The sequence below is a fragment of the Oreochromis niloticus genome, linkage group LG10, assembly GCF_001858045.2.
Source record: "Oreochromis niloticus isolate F11D_XX linkage group LG10, O_niloticus_UMD_NMBU, whole genome shotgun sequence".
Lineage (NCBI taxonomy): Eukaryota > Metazoa > Chordata > Actinopteri > Cichliformes > Cichlidae > Oreochromis > Oreochromis niloticus.
In genome coordinates this window covers 30,115,906-30,133,113 of record NC_031975.2, presented here as the reverse complement: position 1 = coordinate 30,133,113, position 17,208 = coordinate 30,115,906, and the positions used below count along the sequence as shown (strand labels likewise).

The window sequence follows — 17,208 nt, the reverse complement described above, 5'->3', positions numbered from 1 at the left end:
TAACGGCTAGAGTGCTAGCATGCCAAAAATATGTTAGTGCTAGTCAGGACTACCACAATTTCTTTCCACTTCCTTCTTTATTACTGAAACAGAAACACATCCCCCATAAATATACATCTACACCAAAGACGGCTCTCGTCCACAAAACAGCCAGTGAAAACAGGAAACGGCTAAACCAAAATGTTAACACGTTTAGCTTAAAATGTCACCTTTAGCTGATAAATTTCATCTTTTTATTCATTTTTTTTTTTTTATCTCAGAATTTCAACTGTGATTGATTATCCATATTATTTAGTAGAAATTTCAGCTGTTTACCTGCACTTTTAGCTAAATATTTAAACTGTCAGCTATACCTTCGTCTCATAGGTTTGTTTTTTTTATTCCTAATTTAAGCTAGCAACTTAAAAGCCGGCACATTATATTTTTCACAGTGCTTTATGCAGTTATTGTAGAAATAGCGTCTTTTCATTTTAAATAACCACTCAGTTTTTCTACATGCTGTTTTATGAACTGTTGACTGTTTATTTAGATCGTGGCTTGGTTCATTCCAAAATTACTCCCTGTTGCCAAGATGGCTGACGACAGAAGGACTCCGAGGATGATTCCAATAAGTACGAAACAAACGTATCAAATCATTTGTCAATTTTTGTGAATCTGTTAAATAATTTTACACTTTCAGTTTACTATTTACTCTTAGCATATCATTAAGTTTACCATTCACAGGTTATGCTTTTGCCATTTAATGAACCTTTCAGCTATTCAATATAATAGCTGTTAATTACTTTATACGAACCAAAGGTAACTGTTCGCCTATGTTTATATTACATAACTATTCTACTTGTTACTTGTTCATTTTAGCTAACAAAATTAACAAATAAAATAGCAACTCGTAGCTGGTAGCTAATTAGAACATTCCCTGATTTTCAGTTTTATATAGACGTCACAATAATTAAGACGAAGAAGAATTAGCAATCATCGCTGTTAACTTTAGAAGGATGTTTATTTTGTTGACATAATGGAAAAATACATGAATCGAAGGACACTGGGACATTTGTTCCCTGAATTTATCCTTATGGCAGAGAGAGTGCTTATGCTACCCAGGGGAAGGTGCTCCCTTGAAGTAAACACCACAGATAACATGACAAACTAATATGGCTGACTTCCGAGGTAGGTATAAAGTAAATCTCCCTACACGGAGATGGTTACACTTTAGAGGTGTAGCTACACCTCTGCATGGGCTCCTGTTACATAACACTCTGCACATCATCCCTTCTTTGTGGAGCAGCTTACACTCGAGCACGCCAGGCTTACATAAAACAAACAGCGCTACCAGCTTCCTCTATTCTGGACACTGTCAAGAGGCCTCGCTACAACCCACTCTTCAAAATTTACATAATTAACCCCATGAAAATGATTCATCCATGAAACCAAACCCACTGAAATTAATTGATTTCTTCATTAAACTAAGACCAATTAAAGGGTCAGGTCTCTTTCCTCTTTTGTTTTTTTTGTTTTTTTCCACCTTCTTCTCATATCTTAAGGCACCATTCCTGCTTTTCAGTTCCATCATCGCCTCCCTCTCCCTCGCTGCTCACACTCATCACTGCTGGCTGCCTCGAACGTCACTGACATGATTTATTTAAGCTGATTCTGGTGAAGCAGCCATCAAATCTCACTCGACTTCACAGCATCAGCTAAGTTCCTAAATATAAATGTCAACTGTTAGAGGAGGGGGAGGAATCAGAAGTAAGAAAGGGAGAAGAAGATGAGAGGAAGGAAGAAGAGGCACCGGCCAACTATAAAAACACCTACATCGTTAAATGACAGAATTAGTGGTTTCCAGCCTTTTTCACTTGTAATGGCTGCCATCAACACCAACCTTTATGATTAAATAAGACAAGAAGTTCAAACTAGATCGACAATACTTAGCTTATAAATGGTAATCTGAATAAAACCGCTCTCTTTAGCTGACTATCTTAACTTCTAACTATTAGCTTAAAGTACATCTGCCATTAAACTGCTATTCATTACATTATAGAGACCATTATAGTGAACTTCTTAAATGTGGTTGCTGACCAACAATTTCACTTCTACATTTTCAGTTAAATATTTCAGCTGCTAGCAATACTTTTAAGAATTATCCATGACATTAAGCTAACAACTGTGCTGTTTATTCAAACCATTAACTTACAATTTTAGTTTTTATCCACATGTTTAGCCAATAATTTCTCTTTTTTAACATACATTTTTTGATCAGTTTCAACAGTTCAACAGCAGCTGTTAAGATAAACATAAGATAGTTGCTACAGCTGCCATTGTTAGCTAAACATTTCAACAGTTTATATATACACACTTTTAGCTGAAACTGGTAGCTATACTTTTAGCTAACAGTTCCTTTAATTAACATTTTTTGGCTAACTGTTTCAACTGCTTTAGCACTCCAAACACTTGTGCTTGTTAGCCAACAGTTGTTTAGTTACTACTTTACTGTAAAGAATATTTTTGTCTAATATTTTAAACTTTTACATTAGCATTTTTGCTAGTTATTGTTTAGATAATAACTGAGCTTGCTAGCTAAAGCCTCACTGGTTTATTTGCCCTATTAGCTAAACTATAAACTCTTAGTAATTAACAGTTTAGCTAAATTTAAACTGTTTTAACCATCATGTTTTAAAAAAAAAAAAAATCTTAACAGTTGTGCTTGATAACTAAACCTTTTAACAGGTTATCCACACTTTAGCTAAATATTTAAACTGTGTTAGGATTCAGAGATTCTTGTATTGCTACTATATAATCTGCCTTATGATGAATGCATTAATTACATGGTTTACAGTATTATTTTATCAGTAATATTGTTTACAGGGTTCATATTGCATTGAATATGTTTGTCATCACATTCATTCTATTCACAGGTAGAGTTCATTTTATACACATTGCGTAACTGTGCTTGTTTAAAGTTGATGTTCCATCCAAGAGGGTTTTAAGCTTCACTGGTGAGAGAGTCCAGGTGATACATGTTGAGGGAAGATGAGAACATAGCAGGTTAATTGCATGCATGCTTACAATACACATATTAATCTAGTAGAAGGCCTGAGCGAAGGCCCAAGTGTCTTCTGCTTCTTTTTGAGACTTGCTGCAATTCAGTCTACTTAGTGATTGAGGACGAGGGCCCATTATTAGCCCTCAGAGACCCTGAAGCTTGAAGTTATTACCTTAAAAGGCAAGTGATATAGAAAAGAGAAGTTAGATGTCTGTTTATAGTTATTAAGATGTACATGATGTACCCTTGTCTGTAAACAATGTATTTTTGACCTGTATTTGACGTGTACGTGGGGGCGTGATCCTCTATGCTATAAAACCAGAAACCAGTGTATTTTTATCAGAGCAAAACAGGGCATACGCTGATGGTTGTTCTCCTGCGTTAATAAACTCATCGTTTGATTGCACTTGTCTGGTGCCTCCGTCGTTTGTTGTCTGGTCTGCAGTTGATCGATCTCGCTTCAACTGCTAGCCAGATTTTAAACTAAAATATTGATTTGAATTATTCTGATTTTGAAAGCTTACTTTGGATATGTGAAATCAAGTCAGAATGCAAAAAATAAATAAAATTCCACTTTCTAACATGCCATACTGGTGAAATATATCCAGAGGTTTCCAAAGACACATATCGTTAGCTTCATAGCATAATTGCCTAAGTCACTTTGACCAGACAATGACTTAGGCACTTATGCTATGAAGCTAACGATATGCATATTTATAGAAGACATAAATAAAACGAAGACACATTTCTGGTTGTAAACCAGCCTTTTCTTGACTCTGTATATTTTTGCTCCTGTAAGTGAGGAAGCTGTAAATGAGCGCTGAAGGATGATGTCGACCTGTGTTTTATAAAGCGGCTGTGAAGAAAGTGAAAGCCCGTGTTTTTGCATGTTGTACCACTGACCCTGTTCTATATTAATCTGAGAGAGTGCAGAGAGAGCGGCGAGATCACGGTGAAAACACAACATGTCTACTAACTGCTCTCAAGGCACATTAATGCTCTCTCTGCTGAAAAACAGAGCGGAGCAGATGATGAGGAGACAAAAAGAAAGACTGATTCGTCTTCAGTCAGATGATCCATTAAATGTGTTTTTGGTAGAGGGTAGGGTAACTGCTCTGGACGAATGCAGGACCAGAAACCAGCCATTTCCTGCACAGTCTGATTATCGCCGTCATGGTCGTTTGCAGAGCAAAGCCCAGTTTACCTCCCAGGCATGCAGCCTTCATGTTTACTCTTCCTCTCAGAAACAAATCACTGACATCCTGACAGACTGTCCATGACCTGCATAACTCACACAGAAGCCATAAAGTACCATCTCTGAGCAGTGACATCTTTTATGGTAATTCCCAATAAAGTCATGTCTGTGGGGAGTCATTTTCCCATGACGACACGCACACATTACCAGTAACAGTTCGCATACAACTTTACTGTAATGTAGAACATGCAAAGCTACTAGGGGGCATCGACACCCTCACTTCACGCTGCCTGAAACAAGCTGTTTTAGCTCCCGTGTCTTTAAGGGCCACCATCTTTATTAGCCAGCTTCTGGAAGCCTGCTGAGGGGCAGCAGTCTGAAGCCTGAGCTTTTAAATCATGTGATGTTTTACATTGTTTTTTGGAGGCCTGACTTCAGATGTGTGCAGCTTGGTTCAGTTTTGGTGACGTGGGAACAGCAGCGTCACCTTTTGGTATGTTCAGCTCATTTATTCAGGTTTCTCCGTCGTCACCTGCCTGTAACAGGTAATAAGTAAGAACACCACGAGCTGGAATGATTAAACTACACAGCCTCAGGCCGTTTCCAGCAGTGTTTTGTTTCTCCTTTGACCTCGACCGGCTCTGCTGTGAAGCATTGTTTGGTCGACCTTGAATCCAGACCTTCCTGAGGGGTAAATAAACGACTCACGTTAAAATGATCTCAGACGGAAAGACTAAATGTGAGAAACACGCCAAAGTGTGTGAGCAGTCCAAGAAACGTCCTCTGAGACCAACAGACTCAACCTGCTGCTCAGCTCCTCTCTCTACCATTTTCTTCTTTTGTCTGAGGTGACTCGTCAGGTAATGGCTTCCTCGAACAGCTGGACAGGTCAAAGGGTCGTATGACAGCAGCCTGCGGCCAATCAGCAGCCACTGAATGCGGTTTGTGGATTTTGTGATATCGGATAACCCTGATTCACCCGCTGCCCTTTTCAGTGTCACCTTCACTGCAGTCTGACATTTGTGGTTCAAGAGGTAACATTCCTTTCTTTTAGCTTCAGGGAGTGGATGAATTAATGATAAACAGGCTGGAAAGGGAATCTCATCCTAATGTTCACCCGTCAGGAGTGCTCATTACCGCTGCCTGCAATGCTCCGAGGCGGTGAACAACCCAGTCTTATCAGTTTAAAAGCCCTCATGCTTTAAAAATGATGTAACATGCTTCATATTTGCCAGAGCCTCCTCCCGCACATCACCGTCTGTTTGAGCTCTTCAGTCTGACAAATTCCTCGTCAGTTTTGGGCAGGTCGAGATACACAACTGGGAATTTTATTACGTTTTTGTTTGTTTTTTTAAGAGGAAGACAAAATTTTAAGTTACCTCAAAATTTTGAAATGCCAACTTAAAATTGTGAGTTACAGATGGCCCAAAAAAAAAAAAAAAAAAAAAAAATCTTCAGTTGTAACATTCAAGCTTCCATAAACATGTTTACAGCCTGCTACAAAAAACTATGTCTCCAGAGTTCCTTTATTTACCAATTTACGACAAATATACTTGAGAGCAAAGTTTGAACTGCATCAAAGTGAATTATTAATGCTGTTAGAATGAATGTTGAAACCATTTTGTGATGTCCACCAGTTAATGAACCCTTTTAATTATTAGTTATCCATTTAACATCACTGTAAACTGTTCTTGCTAACCAAGCTAGTTTAGCAAAAAAAACCATTAGCTGATAAAAACATTTTGTCCAGATACACTAATATTAAACAAATGTAGGGTCTCAGAATAGAAGGACACAAACTAATGAGTGACAGGTTTTACTATATCAATTTATATACAAGTTTAATATAGTTAACACACTGTACATCAGAGTTACCGTTACAGGCTAACTCTGCTAGCATGCATTACCCGACAGGAAGCTTTAAACAAACAAAACACTTCAGGAAATAAAAAATAATTTTAAATTTTTTTACTAATTTCCACTTTTATAAAAACTGTAATTCATACATTTGTATTTATTTTCTTAAAATTTAAAGTAAATGCTATCTTTACTCACAAGCTAACTAGCTGTTAGCTAGTCCTCAGCTAACTAGTACTGACCCTAACCTTTGGACCATGTTTGTGCTGTTGGTACCTTTTTTGTTTCTTTTTTTTTTTTAAATAAAAAGCACAGCTTGTTGTTTACAGCCCATAAATGCTTTATTTAACTTGTATAGTAACAAAGTATAATTACATTTCACTATTGTTTTTCTCCATGTTCCTTGCAGCTGACGCATACAAACGCTTGTTCCTCTAATTTTGATTTATTAGTAATATTTTTACCCAAATGCGGCACTTCTTAAAATACAAGCAGACATTACAAAGAAAGTTGTTTTTTGTTGCCTTTCATTTTTGACATAGTGTTTTTAGATGTCACGACTGCTGGTGGATTAAAATATATATATTTTTATAACAATAATGTTTTCTTTGGTCTTTAACATGCACTTCGCTGTCTGTTGCACTACCTCCTTATGTTTAAAGCCTGATTAGATTAATCTTTGAATGAAAAAAATCAAGAACTTTACACTCTAATGTTATGCCAGTGTTCCCCGTGGTACTGAATACTACTAAAGTCATCAGGGTTAATCCTGAGGGAGCTGTCGGTAGTTTCTCAGATATTTTTATGTGGACTAAAACAGGAAAGTAAATTTAGATTTTTGGTAATTTTACACTTAAACAGCGTTCATCACCACGCTCTCTCTGCATGTCTTCGTCCTTAGGAGTGACTGTGTTTGCTGCTCAGGATAAATCCATTTACCCTGACGCCATCATTAAACCCAAAGTCATCGTGCAGATGTTTCCTTTGTGTTTGACGCTCCGAGGTTCATGAAGCCTAACAGAGGCCTCGTCTGTCCTGTTATCAGCTGGGACGGAGCTTCACGCTTCTCTCCGACTGAATAAGCGACGTAGCCGACTCATCCGTCATCTGGATTCCTCCCGCTCGTTATCACTTCGACTCGCTGCTCTCAGACCCTCGTGGCTGATGGCGTTCTGAAGTTCGCGCCGCCTGTGACGACGGATGTTCGAGCGAGCGAGGCCGAGATAAGACCTGTTCACAGGGGACGAGCGTGATGTGAGGGCGGCGTGTAATTAACGAACAAACCTCTACAGCTTCCTGACCGAGTCCTGCTGGCGACAGGACGACAGAAGCAAAGATTTACAAGAGAAGACGACGCAGCTTTATCCAAAAATCATCGATTAGCCTGCTGAACGGTTCTTTCCCCGATTCATCATCAACAACATTTGAAAAACTAAAGTTTCTAATTTTTATAGTCAGGTCGTTTCATGATTGTTGGAAAAGGACACTGCTGCTTTCAAATAATGTTTCTTATTAGAACACGAGTGACATTTAATTCGATCATTTTTAATATGAGGCACTTATCTCTGGGAAACCACACAGACGGCTGCAGACCACAGGGAAATATGTTTAACCTGTTCAAGGTGGACTGGCACGAAAATAGCCCCAAACGTCTAAATTGCAGGAAAAAAGGTATTTCTGTTTGCAGTGAAGGTGACGTGAAGCTGCTGGGAGATAAATAAATGCATTATTATTTTATCGACAAAACCAGGTCAGAGGAACTTGTCTTATCTGGACTGGTGTGCCCGAAAAACCAGATTTGAGGAGAAGCTCCTGAGACTCCATTTATCCAGCTCCTAAATCCGCTCTCTGGGAAAGCAGAGTAGGGCAGAGGGCGGTGGTGTGGAGGTGGAGGGTGTTTGGCGGTGGGGGGGGGGGGTCCCGTGTTGTTTGGGGTCAGCGTGTTTGGAGGTTTCTGCCTTTGTTTGAATCCCATCGAGTGTGAAAAACGGGGGCAGGCCTGAGGCCCTCCGCATCATCTCCCTGCCCCGCCGGATCATCCCACTAAATCCAAACGCCGTTACAGGAAACGTTAACCTTTCAGCCTGACAGCTCGCGCTCACACGAGCAGGTCAGCTGACACAAACACGTAATTTACACTTTTACAGTTTGGTGACGCCGCGAGAGACTCGAGGGTGGAAAAAGCATCATTTCTTGCCTCCATCAACACCTGAACAGCGATGTTTCTGCACCCTCGGAGAGCTCGGTGTCAGGCTGTGACGAGCCACATCTCCGGGAACAGAGGCGGAAATTTGTCCTGGATGTTTGTCTTTGTATCGATGACGAAATCTCCTGTAAATAAACCAAAACCAGCCCAGCAGAGGCGCCTCTGTTGTTTCTGATGCTCAGTTTTTGAGCAAACCATATTAACCATATTATGGTTATTGATTATTAACGATCCAAACAGCAAACTTTGCTGCACCATCACGCTGTGGACACAGGATACAACCTGGGGTCAAATCCCACTCTGAACCTTTCAGTTCTTTGATGATTCAGCCGGTGAAACCGTTTGAATGCCGGAAATCTCAAAACCTGCTCAAACAGCTGTGATGAAGTTTCTTACTTATGAAACAGAAACATTCACGTTTGCAGCCTCATGTGTTACATTTCTGACTGAAGCTCACACTGCAGCTCCACACGTCACCTGAGCGCTGAACCCCGATTGTCTCACATGTTCAGAGAGCATAGGGCGCACTTTGGCTCTGCAAATAAGGTTTGTTTGTTTTTTCACAAATAAGCTTGTTTGTTTGCAGCCACTGAAAAAGAGTTTTGGTTTTGCTCTACATGAGTCAAAATGTGGAGTTAGTGACTGAAAACGGTGACAAAATAACTCAAAATTTAAAAAAGTGTCCCAGACAGCAAAATTTGTTTTAGTTACCTTGTCAAACATTGTGACACAGAACAACTCAGAGTTCAACATGGTGCCCACAGACACTTCAATATAAAACTATAGAGTGGATCCGCCGACCTGATGACTGTTGACTGTCCACACTGGACTGTTGGTGGGTGGCTGGAATATTTTTGTCTTAACATGAGGTTGGGGTTAGGTTAACCTCCACCCTTAAGCTATAGCCTTTCTTTTTTCTTTTTTTTTTTCTTTAACTTTTTGGAAAAACTGTCAGACCTAAAGGAAAAGATGGATTTTAATGAAAGGTACCCTCCATCCATTTTCCATCACTTCAGGGTTAAGTCAGGCTGAGGCGAGAGGGCACACCTGGTCAGGTGGCCAGTGAGTCGCAGAGCTAACACAGAGAAACAAACAACTGTTCATGTCTACAGCCAATTCAGAGTCACCAGTTAGCCCCATGAAGGATTTTGGACTGGGTGAAGCAGTAAACACACCAGGCTGGATTTGGACCCGAGACCTTTGTTCCCGTGAGGCGATGGTGCTAACCACTGGACCACAAAATCTCTAACTCCAGCACTAACCCTGCTGACGTTGCTGAGTGAGGGCAACATATTGCTCAACTGTAGCTGCAACTATACTACAACAACCAGAGCGACTCCCACCTCAGGACGACGAGCACAGCGTGTGATCACATGGGTTTAATCATTTATCAATAATCAATCAATGATCTGCTCGGGTTTGTGGTAACACTAAACAAGGCTTCGTGTTGTTGTGGAAGCTAATCAACTAAAAATATATTACCATCCATGTGCACGCCCCCTGTGGACAGACTGAGTGAGGCGGTTGGATTTCCTCGTGACTGAGTCTAACCACAGAGGCCAGGCTGACCTCACCTGGCCTCATGACCTGCAGCAGATGGCTCAGGTTCACATTTCAGACTCAGCGTTTGTGTCCAAACAACCTTTAATGGCTCCACTTTAACCAAGGACACCTCTGATTTTTAATCAGGGGAACAGGTGGAGTTGTTATGACTGCTGCCTTATCATGTTCAAGGACAGAGGCTGGAGTTTAACATTAAACCTGCAGTCCAAGTCAAATATTACCTCCTCTAAGCTAACCAGCTCCTCTACATGCTGCAGCTTCTGAAACTAAACAAATCAGCTCCTTCCCCTTTTTGTTCCGAGTCAAACACAAACAGAGAACAGGAAGGATGTGCCGGCACCAAAACCAGGCCGAGGTTTCTGAAATTCCTCTTTTTTTTCTCTGGGATTCACCTAAAACTTTGCTGCTCTAGATTCACAGGCTGCCGGGGAAATTCAGCTTGGTGACCTTCCTGCTCGGCTACGAAATGAAAAACTCTAAACCTAAGAGTGCTTTTGGTGTTTCAGCAACAAAGTCCATGCAATAAACATTTACTTTAATACATCACTGCAGCCAGTGGGGCTGTATCTGTAGATCTGTGGGAGTGAGTCATTGTTAAACCAGTGAGCGCTGGTCTGTTTGCCTTCTTCATAGATAGAAAACCTCTTATATAAAATTCCAAGATTAGAGATTAAAGCCTGATCTTTGTCTGTTAATAAATATTAATAATAATGTTTCAGTGCAGCGGCTCCACGGTGCAGTGGTTTACACGTCTGCCAGCAAAAGGTTACTGGTTTGATTCCATTAGGGAGCAGCTGGGACCAGTACTTCATATACACATAGTTTTACTTGGGCCATGGTTTGCTGTATGGTAGCCTAGAGGTGCCAAACACAACAACACACCTGAAAACTGAGGCTACGTTCACACTGCAGGCGAAAGCGCATCAAATCCGATTTTTTTGACCCTATGCGACCCATATCCGATCATGGTCTGACAGTGTGAACGGCACAAATCCGATATTTTCAAATCCGATCTGGGTCACTTTCGTATGTGGTACTGAATCCGATACATATCCGATGTTTTAGAAAGCGACTGCTGTTTGAACGGTCGTGTCGCATTAAATCCGTCTTTTACGTCACTGACACAAGACAGACGCCAATTATCAGCGCCCGAGAAGCGCCCGAGAGGACATCGCGAACGCTTCCTGCAGATTCTGACAGAAATCTGCAGATTATCCTTTAAAGCACCGCTCCTCTAAAACAGCAATAAGGATCATTATTAGGTTATTTACATTATTATGTAAATAACAAAATAACTTAAAGCAAAAACTGGGAAACGTAAAGTCCGAAGTCTTTATATTAAGGGCCATTAGTCAAACAATACTGTTTGCTCTGGGTCTAAACAGAGCGCGTTGTGTGTGACGTCTTCTTTTGCGCATGCGGGCCGCTTTGAGCGTTCACACTAGAGCACGTTTGCTGTCGCATTTTATTTGTAGTGTGAACAAGCAGACAAAAAAAATCGGATTTGATCAAAAAATCGGAATTGAGCATTAAGACCTGCAGAGTGAACGTAGTCTGATTTTTTCATGTTTTTGATATCAGCCTGATATCAGATTTTTAAGACCGATACTGATATCTGGTGATTTTACAAATCCGATATAGTGGCCGATATTCTTTTCTTTCAGACGTTTATTATCTATTTTTATTTACTCGTTTGCACTTTGCCCAACTCAACATTCACAACATGGCCGAAGGGCGCTTCTCCTTTTTCCCCTTTACATTTTCATTTATTGGCCGCAGCAACTGCCGATACTGATCGATCAACAAATAGCCAAACATTATATTTCAGTAAACAAAATCACTTCAATGATCGCCTTGAAGTCAAGAGAGTTTTAACTCTGGGCCCGCCCACTTCTACAGTTTCAGATCACCACATTGCTATTAGTCACTTCCTGTGTTGGTCTCCTGTTCAAAAATCTTTTTCCAAAATGCTAATTTTTCCTTTTTTTGCTGTTCCTGCTTCCTGTCGGGTTTTTGTGAAATGTTATTGTTTTCTTAAATCCCATGTTTTCATTTTTTTTGGTTTAATGTTTAATCGTTTTGGGGGTTTTCCCAATGTTGTCACATTTTTTCCTGGAATGTCATGAGATGTTCCAAAGACTCTGGTTTTGTTTCTTTCCCTGAATGTTGATGGGGTTTTCCTAAACACGGCTGAATTATTTTTCTTTGTAATAGTGTTTTTATTTTGTTTTTTACTTTTCTGTTCTTTTGTTTCATAGTTTTACTACTTCGCTGTATTTTTGGTTTTGTATCTTCATGTTCTCGTGACATTCTTGAGTCCAGTTTGGTTTCACAGTTGTGTTTTTTTGATTTTATGTTTCTAAAAAGTTGTTGCGTTTTTCTTCGTGTCGTTGTGTTTTGCACCTCTGGGCCACCGTACTGCTCGGCAGATCGAATGAATAATTTTGTTACTGACCCTCTTGCACCATTTCCCAGTGCAGAAACGCCACAAAGGGGGATGATGGAAGCCTCCACCCCTTCTTTCCCCTCCTCCCTCCATCCCACCCACCGGCCTCGCCCCTCTTCCTCCTGGTTTAAGGATGCAGGGGCTCATCAGTATCTCTGGACCACCACCACACACACACACCTCTGCATCGCTTTGCACAAAAGCCTGAAATTGCTTCCAGCTGGGAGTGAAGCCGGTCCCGGCGGACTGAGGGCAAACAAAGCGCATTTTACGCAGACAGTGGCGCACGTTTCCCCGCTGAGTCTGCACTGCGGGGCAGCTCGGGCAGCTCGGGACCCCCCGCCCCCTAAAAAAAAAAAAAAAAAAAAAAAAAAAGACCTGCAGCTCTCTGACACAAACTCTGCAGACCCGAAACAACCGCACCCCCCTCCGTCCCTACTTTACACCAGCTGTACTGACGATGATGATGATGATGATGATGAAGGTGGTGGTGCCCCAGTCCTGCCTTGCGCATCATCAGCGCGCAACAACCCGAACAACGAAACCCCGAGAGGAGCCGTGAGAGGAGCGGGAGCAGGAGCAGAACCAGGAGAGGACAGGAGAACAGGGCCGCAGGACTCACCAGTCGGTGTCCGTGGTCTCGTCGATGACGTCCTGGTAGGCGGTGAGCAGGGCCAGCCGGTTCTTGCCGAGATTCACAGCCATGTTTCCGTCCCTGCAAGCATCCAGCCGCTGCTGATGGGGAGAGACTCGGAGTGAGACTACAGGAGGACGGCAGCAGCAGCAGGAGGAGGAGGCGGCGCTGACTGGTGGAGACAAAGAGAGGAGCGCGGTGTCCGCGGGGTCCTAGCGCCGGAAGATCAGCTGGTCACAGTCCGATGGGTCCTAGTGCCGACGGTTAAACTCCTGCAGCTGTACAGAAACAGTTAAAGTTTAAATTTGTCCGAAAGGAGGAAGATTTGAGTGAATGTCCGTGTCACCGTGGCAAATCATTACTTTTACATTATTCACTGCTGTTACTGTTTAACATGCGCTGTACTCAGATCGTCTTACAGCACTTACAAAAAACAAGGAGCTCGAGCAAAGAGGAAATACCGGATAAAGGAGGTCAATAAGTACGAAACCAGGTGTGAATGTCAAACTTGCTGTTTGACATTCACACCTGGTTACCTTGTGAACAAGGATGCATTTCTGCAGTGACACTCAGTGTTTTAATTTGGTGAACCAAAGGCAATCTCCCACTGATGTGGATAATAAAGGTTTTTCTATTCTGTTCTAATCTACTCTGCTCTTTCCCTGTGACATCACACAGGTCCAGGAGAACAAAGTGAAGTGAAGCTGTTGGACTTACAGGAGTTACTGATTTCATTATGTGAAGCATTTCCAGCTGGAACAGCACCAGGTGAGAGTGACCTGAGAGTGAATGCACTGTGATGTAAGCTTTTCTGTGGGCGGGGCTTTAACTGGTAAATGGAGGGTTCCTGAGCATGCCTCACTCACAACAGCACCTTTCTACATCTAAATGCTTTCAGTCTAAGATCCACACTGATGAACACATCACGCAGACCGGAGCAGCTGGGAATTGAACCACCAACCTTCTCATTAGCCGATGACCTTCAGAGTGATGAGGAGGCTGTAATCTTCCTCAGAGTAACACATGAAACATTCTGAACTTCCTTTGGGTTTTCTGTAAGTTTCTCTGATCAGAGTTTGGCGAAATTATCAGGTCGAAGCTGATGTGTTAAAACCTGCAGTTCCTCTGGTGGCCACCAGATGCTGCTGTCGTATACTGTCACGTAAAAATGTTGAACTTTACCGCAGAAATAAGCACGTTTACAGAAACCGTTTGGGTCTCTGTGGATCATTTCCTCCTTTATAATTGCAGCACGGCAGGTGATTGTTTTTATAACGCTTCTTTTTTAACTTGATTGAGGCTTCCAGTTTGGCGTGTGGCTCCTTTGGTTAGAGCTGGAGCTGCTAGCCTCGGCCTTGGCTCTCCGGAGTCATTGAACTCGACCTGCGGGCCGAGTTTGTGCTGCTGTGCTGCGTCCTTGAAGTCTGTCCTCCAAGTTTGGGTGAATTAAAGTCTAAGATTTTGTTAGCCTGTTATTTAGCTCTCAGTATTAGAGGGTGCAGTGTCGGTGTGATGCATTAGCTTAAAAACCAGTCTTGCTAGGAGCAGCCGATAACTTCCACTCTCTTGTCCAAATATGGTCGCTTCCAGCTCCAAAGAAACCAAGATGGCTGCACTTAGACTGCAGTAACCAAAGGGTGGCCTCCTCCTCCTGTTAGCGTTCAGGGCTTCTTCTTTGACAATCTGTGGATTAAAAACCTTTTTAGGACTGTAATGGGGGCATCAACCACTTCAGAAGGAGCCTCCATCAGCCGGGTGGTGCATTAGTGAAGTCGTCTGGAGGCACGTGGGTCCCATGTTTTGTTAATAACAAGTCTCTCATGAAAACCACTAAGTGGCGGAGCTGCCTGGTAAGTTTACCTGTTGCTATGGATTCCAGCATGGTGCTCTGGTTTTAAAAAGCAGATCAGATGATGAGAGCTGAGGAGCAGCTGAAGCTGTTTTCAACAGCTGACCTCTGTCAGCCTCTGTGGGCTGATTTGTTTGTGAGGAATAATCAGCAGGACCTGATGGCACCGCCGCCTCCTTGGACCAATCCCTGACTCAGACCGTCTCCAGGACTGCTCGCCAGATCGCACTCCCAGTGTTTTGTGGATGGTTTGGAGGCAGTTTGATCATGAAGCAGGAAACAAGCTGAATACTGAAGATGGGCGACGTTAACAGTTAAAAGTTAAAACCAGTTTATTCTGTTTCTTGTGTTTTCAACATTAGTATTAATATAAATACTCTGCTCCGTCTGAATAAAGTATTTACCAGATGAAAAACTGCAGCGCAGGCAGACAGATGTCGACTTCTTTCCATGAACAATACAGCTTCATTCAAAGAAACACAGATGAGACTGTAACACAGAAAGAAAATGCTGAGTCTGCTTTCTATGAATAAAGTTAAATTTGAGCATTGAACAGTTTCCACAGATTGTTTACCTGAGCCTGATTTTGTTTTTTAATGTGTATAAATTGTTTTTCATTCATTTTTTGATGACGTGTCAGACTCATCGCTGTTACGCAGACGTTTTTAAACGTGTTGTCAGTCAGATCAGCAGGACGAGAAACGATGGGAGGTCTGGGCTTCGAGTGGATTCATCTGTGGACCAAGTGAAACACGACAGACTTTTGTGGTGATTTAATTTTTGAGAGAACAGAAACAGTGAGATCAAGAATATGTTGGACAAAGACTTGTTTTGTAGTTTTGCTTCTTAACAACATCACAGTGGATTTCAATCAATCAACACATGATTGAAGTCATGAGTGAAGTTGTAAAAAGCATCAGTTCTTATGTACAGTCGCTCATTTTCAGGTTACCTGCTGAAATGTGATTGGTCGATGCTCCTAGGACTATAAATGAAAAAAAAAAACTGAAATGAAAAAGCACCAAAATCTTCACGTTAAAGTACAGAAATGTACCTGAGTATGACATGCTGCCAATAAACATGTTACAGGGAGACTACTGCACTGACAGCAGCTCTAAATGTTGACCTTCAAACAGATAGATGGACAGAAGCGTCCACGGTCAGCTGATCCACTTCAGACTCAGCTGGTGGGTTTCTGAGGACCTCCGTAAGCTCAGTGTTGAGTTTCAGGTCGTTTGGTTGAGCGGTTCTCATATATTCAGCCAAAGATGTTTCCTGATGGAGCGACTGCTCCACTCTGTGTACAGGGGGAGGAGCTAATACACACACATATTTGTTTCACTATCTTTGTGAGGACATTCAGTGACATTAATGCATTCCTGAGTCTCTTATGTTCAAGTTTAATCACCACACGTACACACAAAGGTTTTTTATTACTTTTATTTTTTTTATTTTATTTATTACTAAGACGTCAGGCTCTCGTCTGCACAAAGAGTGGCTGCGTCCAGAGAAAATCCAGAGAAAAACGTGCTGCAGGTCCCTGAAAGTAGCCGTCACCGCTCAGCTGGTAACAGAAATCTGAACCCAAGCATTATTTTTCTTACTGTTGTAGCTGTCTGGAGATATCCTCTGGTTCAGCCATGAATACTCAGACCATTGAGTCCTTTGCAGCTTCTACAGGAGGATGTGGCGACCGCAGGGTCCCTAAAAATGCTGTTTCAGTACCCGTGTGTCAGCTCGCTAACCTGGCTGATAACCCGAGCCTCTGACTTCAGAAAGCTAACATTTTAGCAGCCGCAACGCTTACGCTGACATTTCGAAACATAGAGGCCAAAAACTAAATGTATAAAAGATGATTCGACTTTTAACCCATTAGTTCATTTGTCTGATTTTCAGATTAAGAGTTTTAGGGTTAAAGGAAGAATTTGGTGAATTTTGGGTAAGTTTGGCACTCTGAGGGTGAACATGGGGACACGGGGGTTACATACTGCTACTGCAGGGCTCTTTTAACCTGAAACCAATTTTTTTTTGTTTTAGCTACAATTTACAGGTGATCCCTAAATGCATCATGAAAGCAGATGTGTGAATGTGATGGCATAGCTCTGACTGAGAGGAGAGGAGCTGCTGTGTTACGATACTGAAGTTCAGACAAATAAAATCCACAGAAAAATCTGTGTTTCTGACAAATGAAATATGTGACATATATGTGACAGCAGCACACAAATCTGACATTAAACTCTTCAGGAAGACGGCATGGAACAAAAAAAAGAGTGTGAGTTTTTATTGTCATTCACACGAAGTGAAACAAACAGAAGACATTCTTACAGTGTGAGTTAAGTACAAACTGACTGACAGTGTGGTGGGAGTGCAAAGACACATCAGGTTTGCATGAAAGCTATAAAATCTGGTTGAAGCTGG

The 17,208-nt window shown here is 41.7% G+C and overlaps 1 protein-coding gene and 1 long non-coding RNA gene across 14 annotated transcripts in view; one reads left to right on the top strand and one right to left on the bottom strand.

The window, feature by feature from the left end:
- The window catches only part of dbn1 (drebrin 1), a 123,043-nt gene extending 109,424 nt beyond the window's left edge, over positions 1 to 13,619 (bottom strand). For 6 of the 7 annotated variants that reach the window (XM_025910999.1, XM_025911000.1, XM_025911002.1 and 3 more), the window contains exon 1: positions 12,930 to 13,078. In XM_025910999.1, coding sequence (XP_025766784.1) covers positions 12,930 to 13,012 — 83 coding nt within the window. In that variant the 5' untranslated portion in view covers positions 13,013 to 13,078. Of the gene's footprint in view, positions 1 to 12,929; positions 13,214 to 13,477 lie in introns of those variants that run through there. The other variant, XM_013276743.3, reaches the window with a different exon arrangement.
- On the top strand, positions 3,751 to 15,343 carry LOC106098881 (uncharacterized). 7 transcript variants are annotated; one of them, XR_003221987.1, is made up of 3 exons: positions 3,751 to 5,176; positions 13,620 to 13,709; positions 13,840 to 15,343. It is a non-coding gene; the product is annotated as an uncharacterized LOC106098881 (long non-coding RNA). The 7 variants fall into 7 exon arrangements; XR_003221985.1 differs by lacking the exon at positions 3,751 to 5,176 and adding an exon at positions 13,099 to 13,221; XR_003221984.1 differs by lacking the exon at positions 3,751 to 5,176 and adding an exon at positions 13,099 to 13,232.
- Positions 15,344 to 17,208: the final 1,865 nt, after the last annotated feature.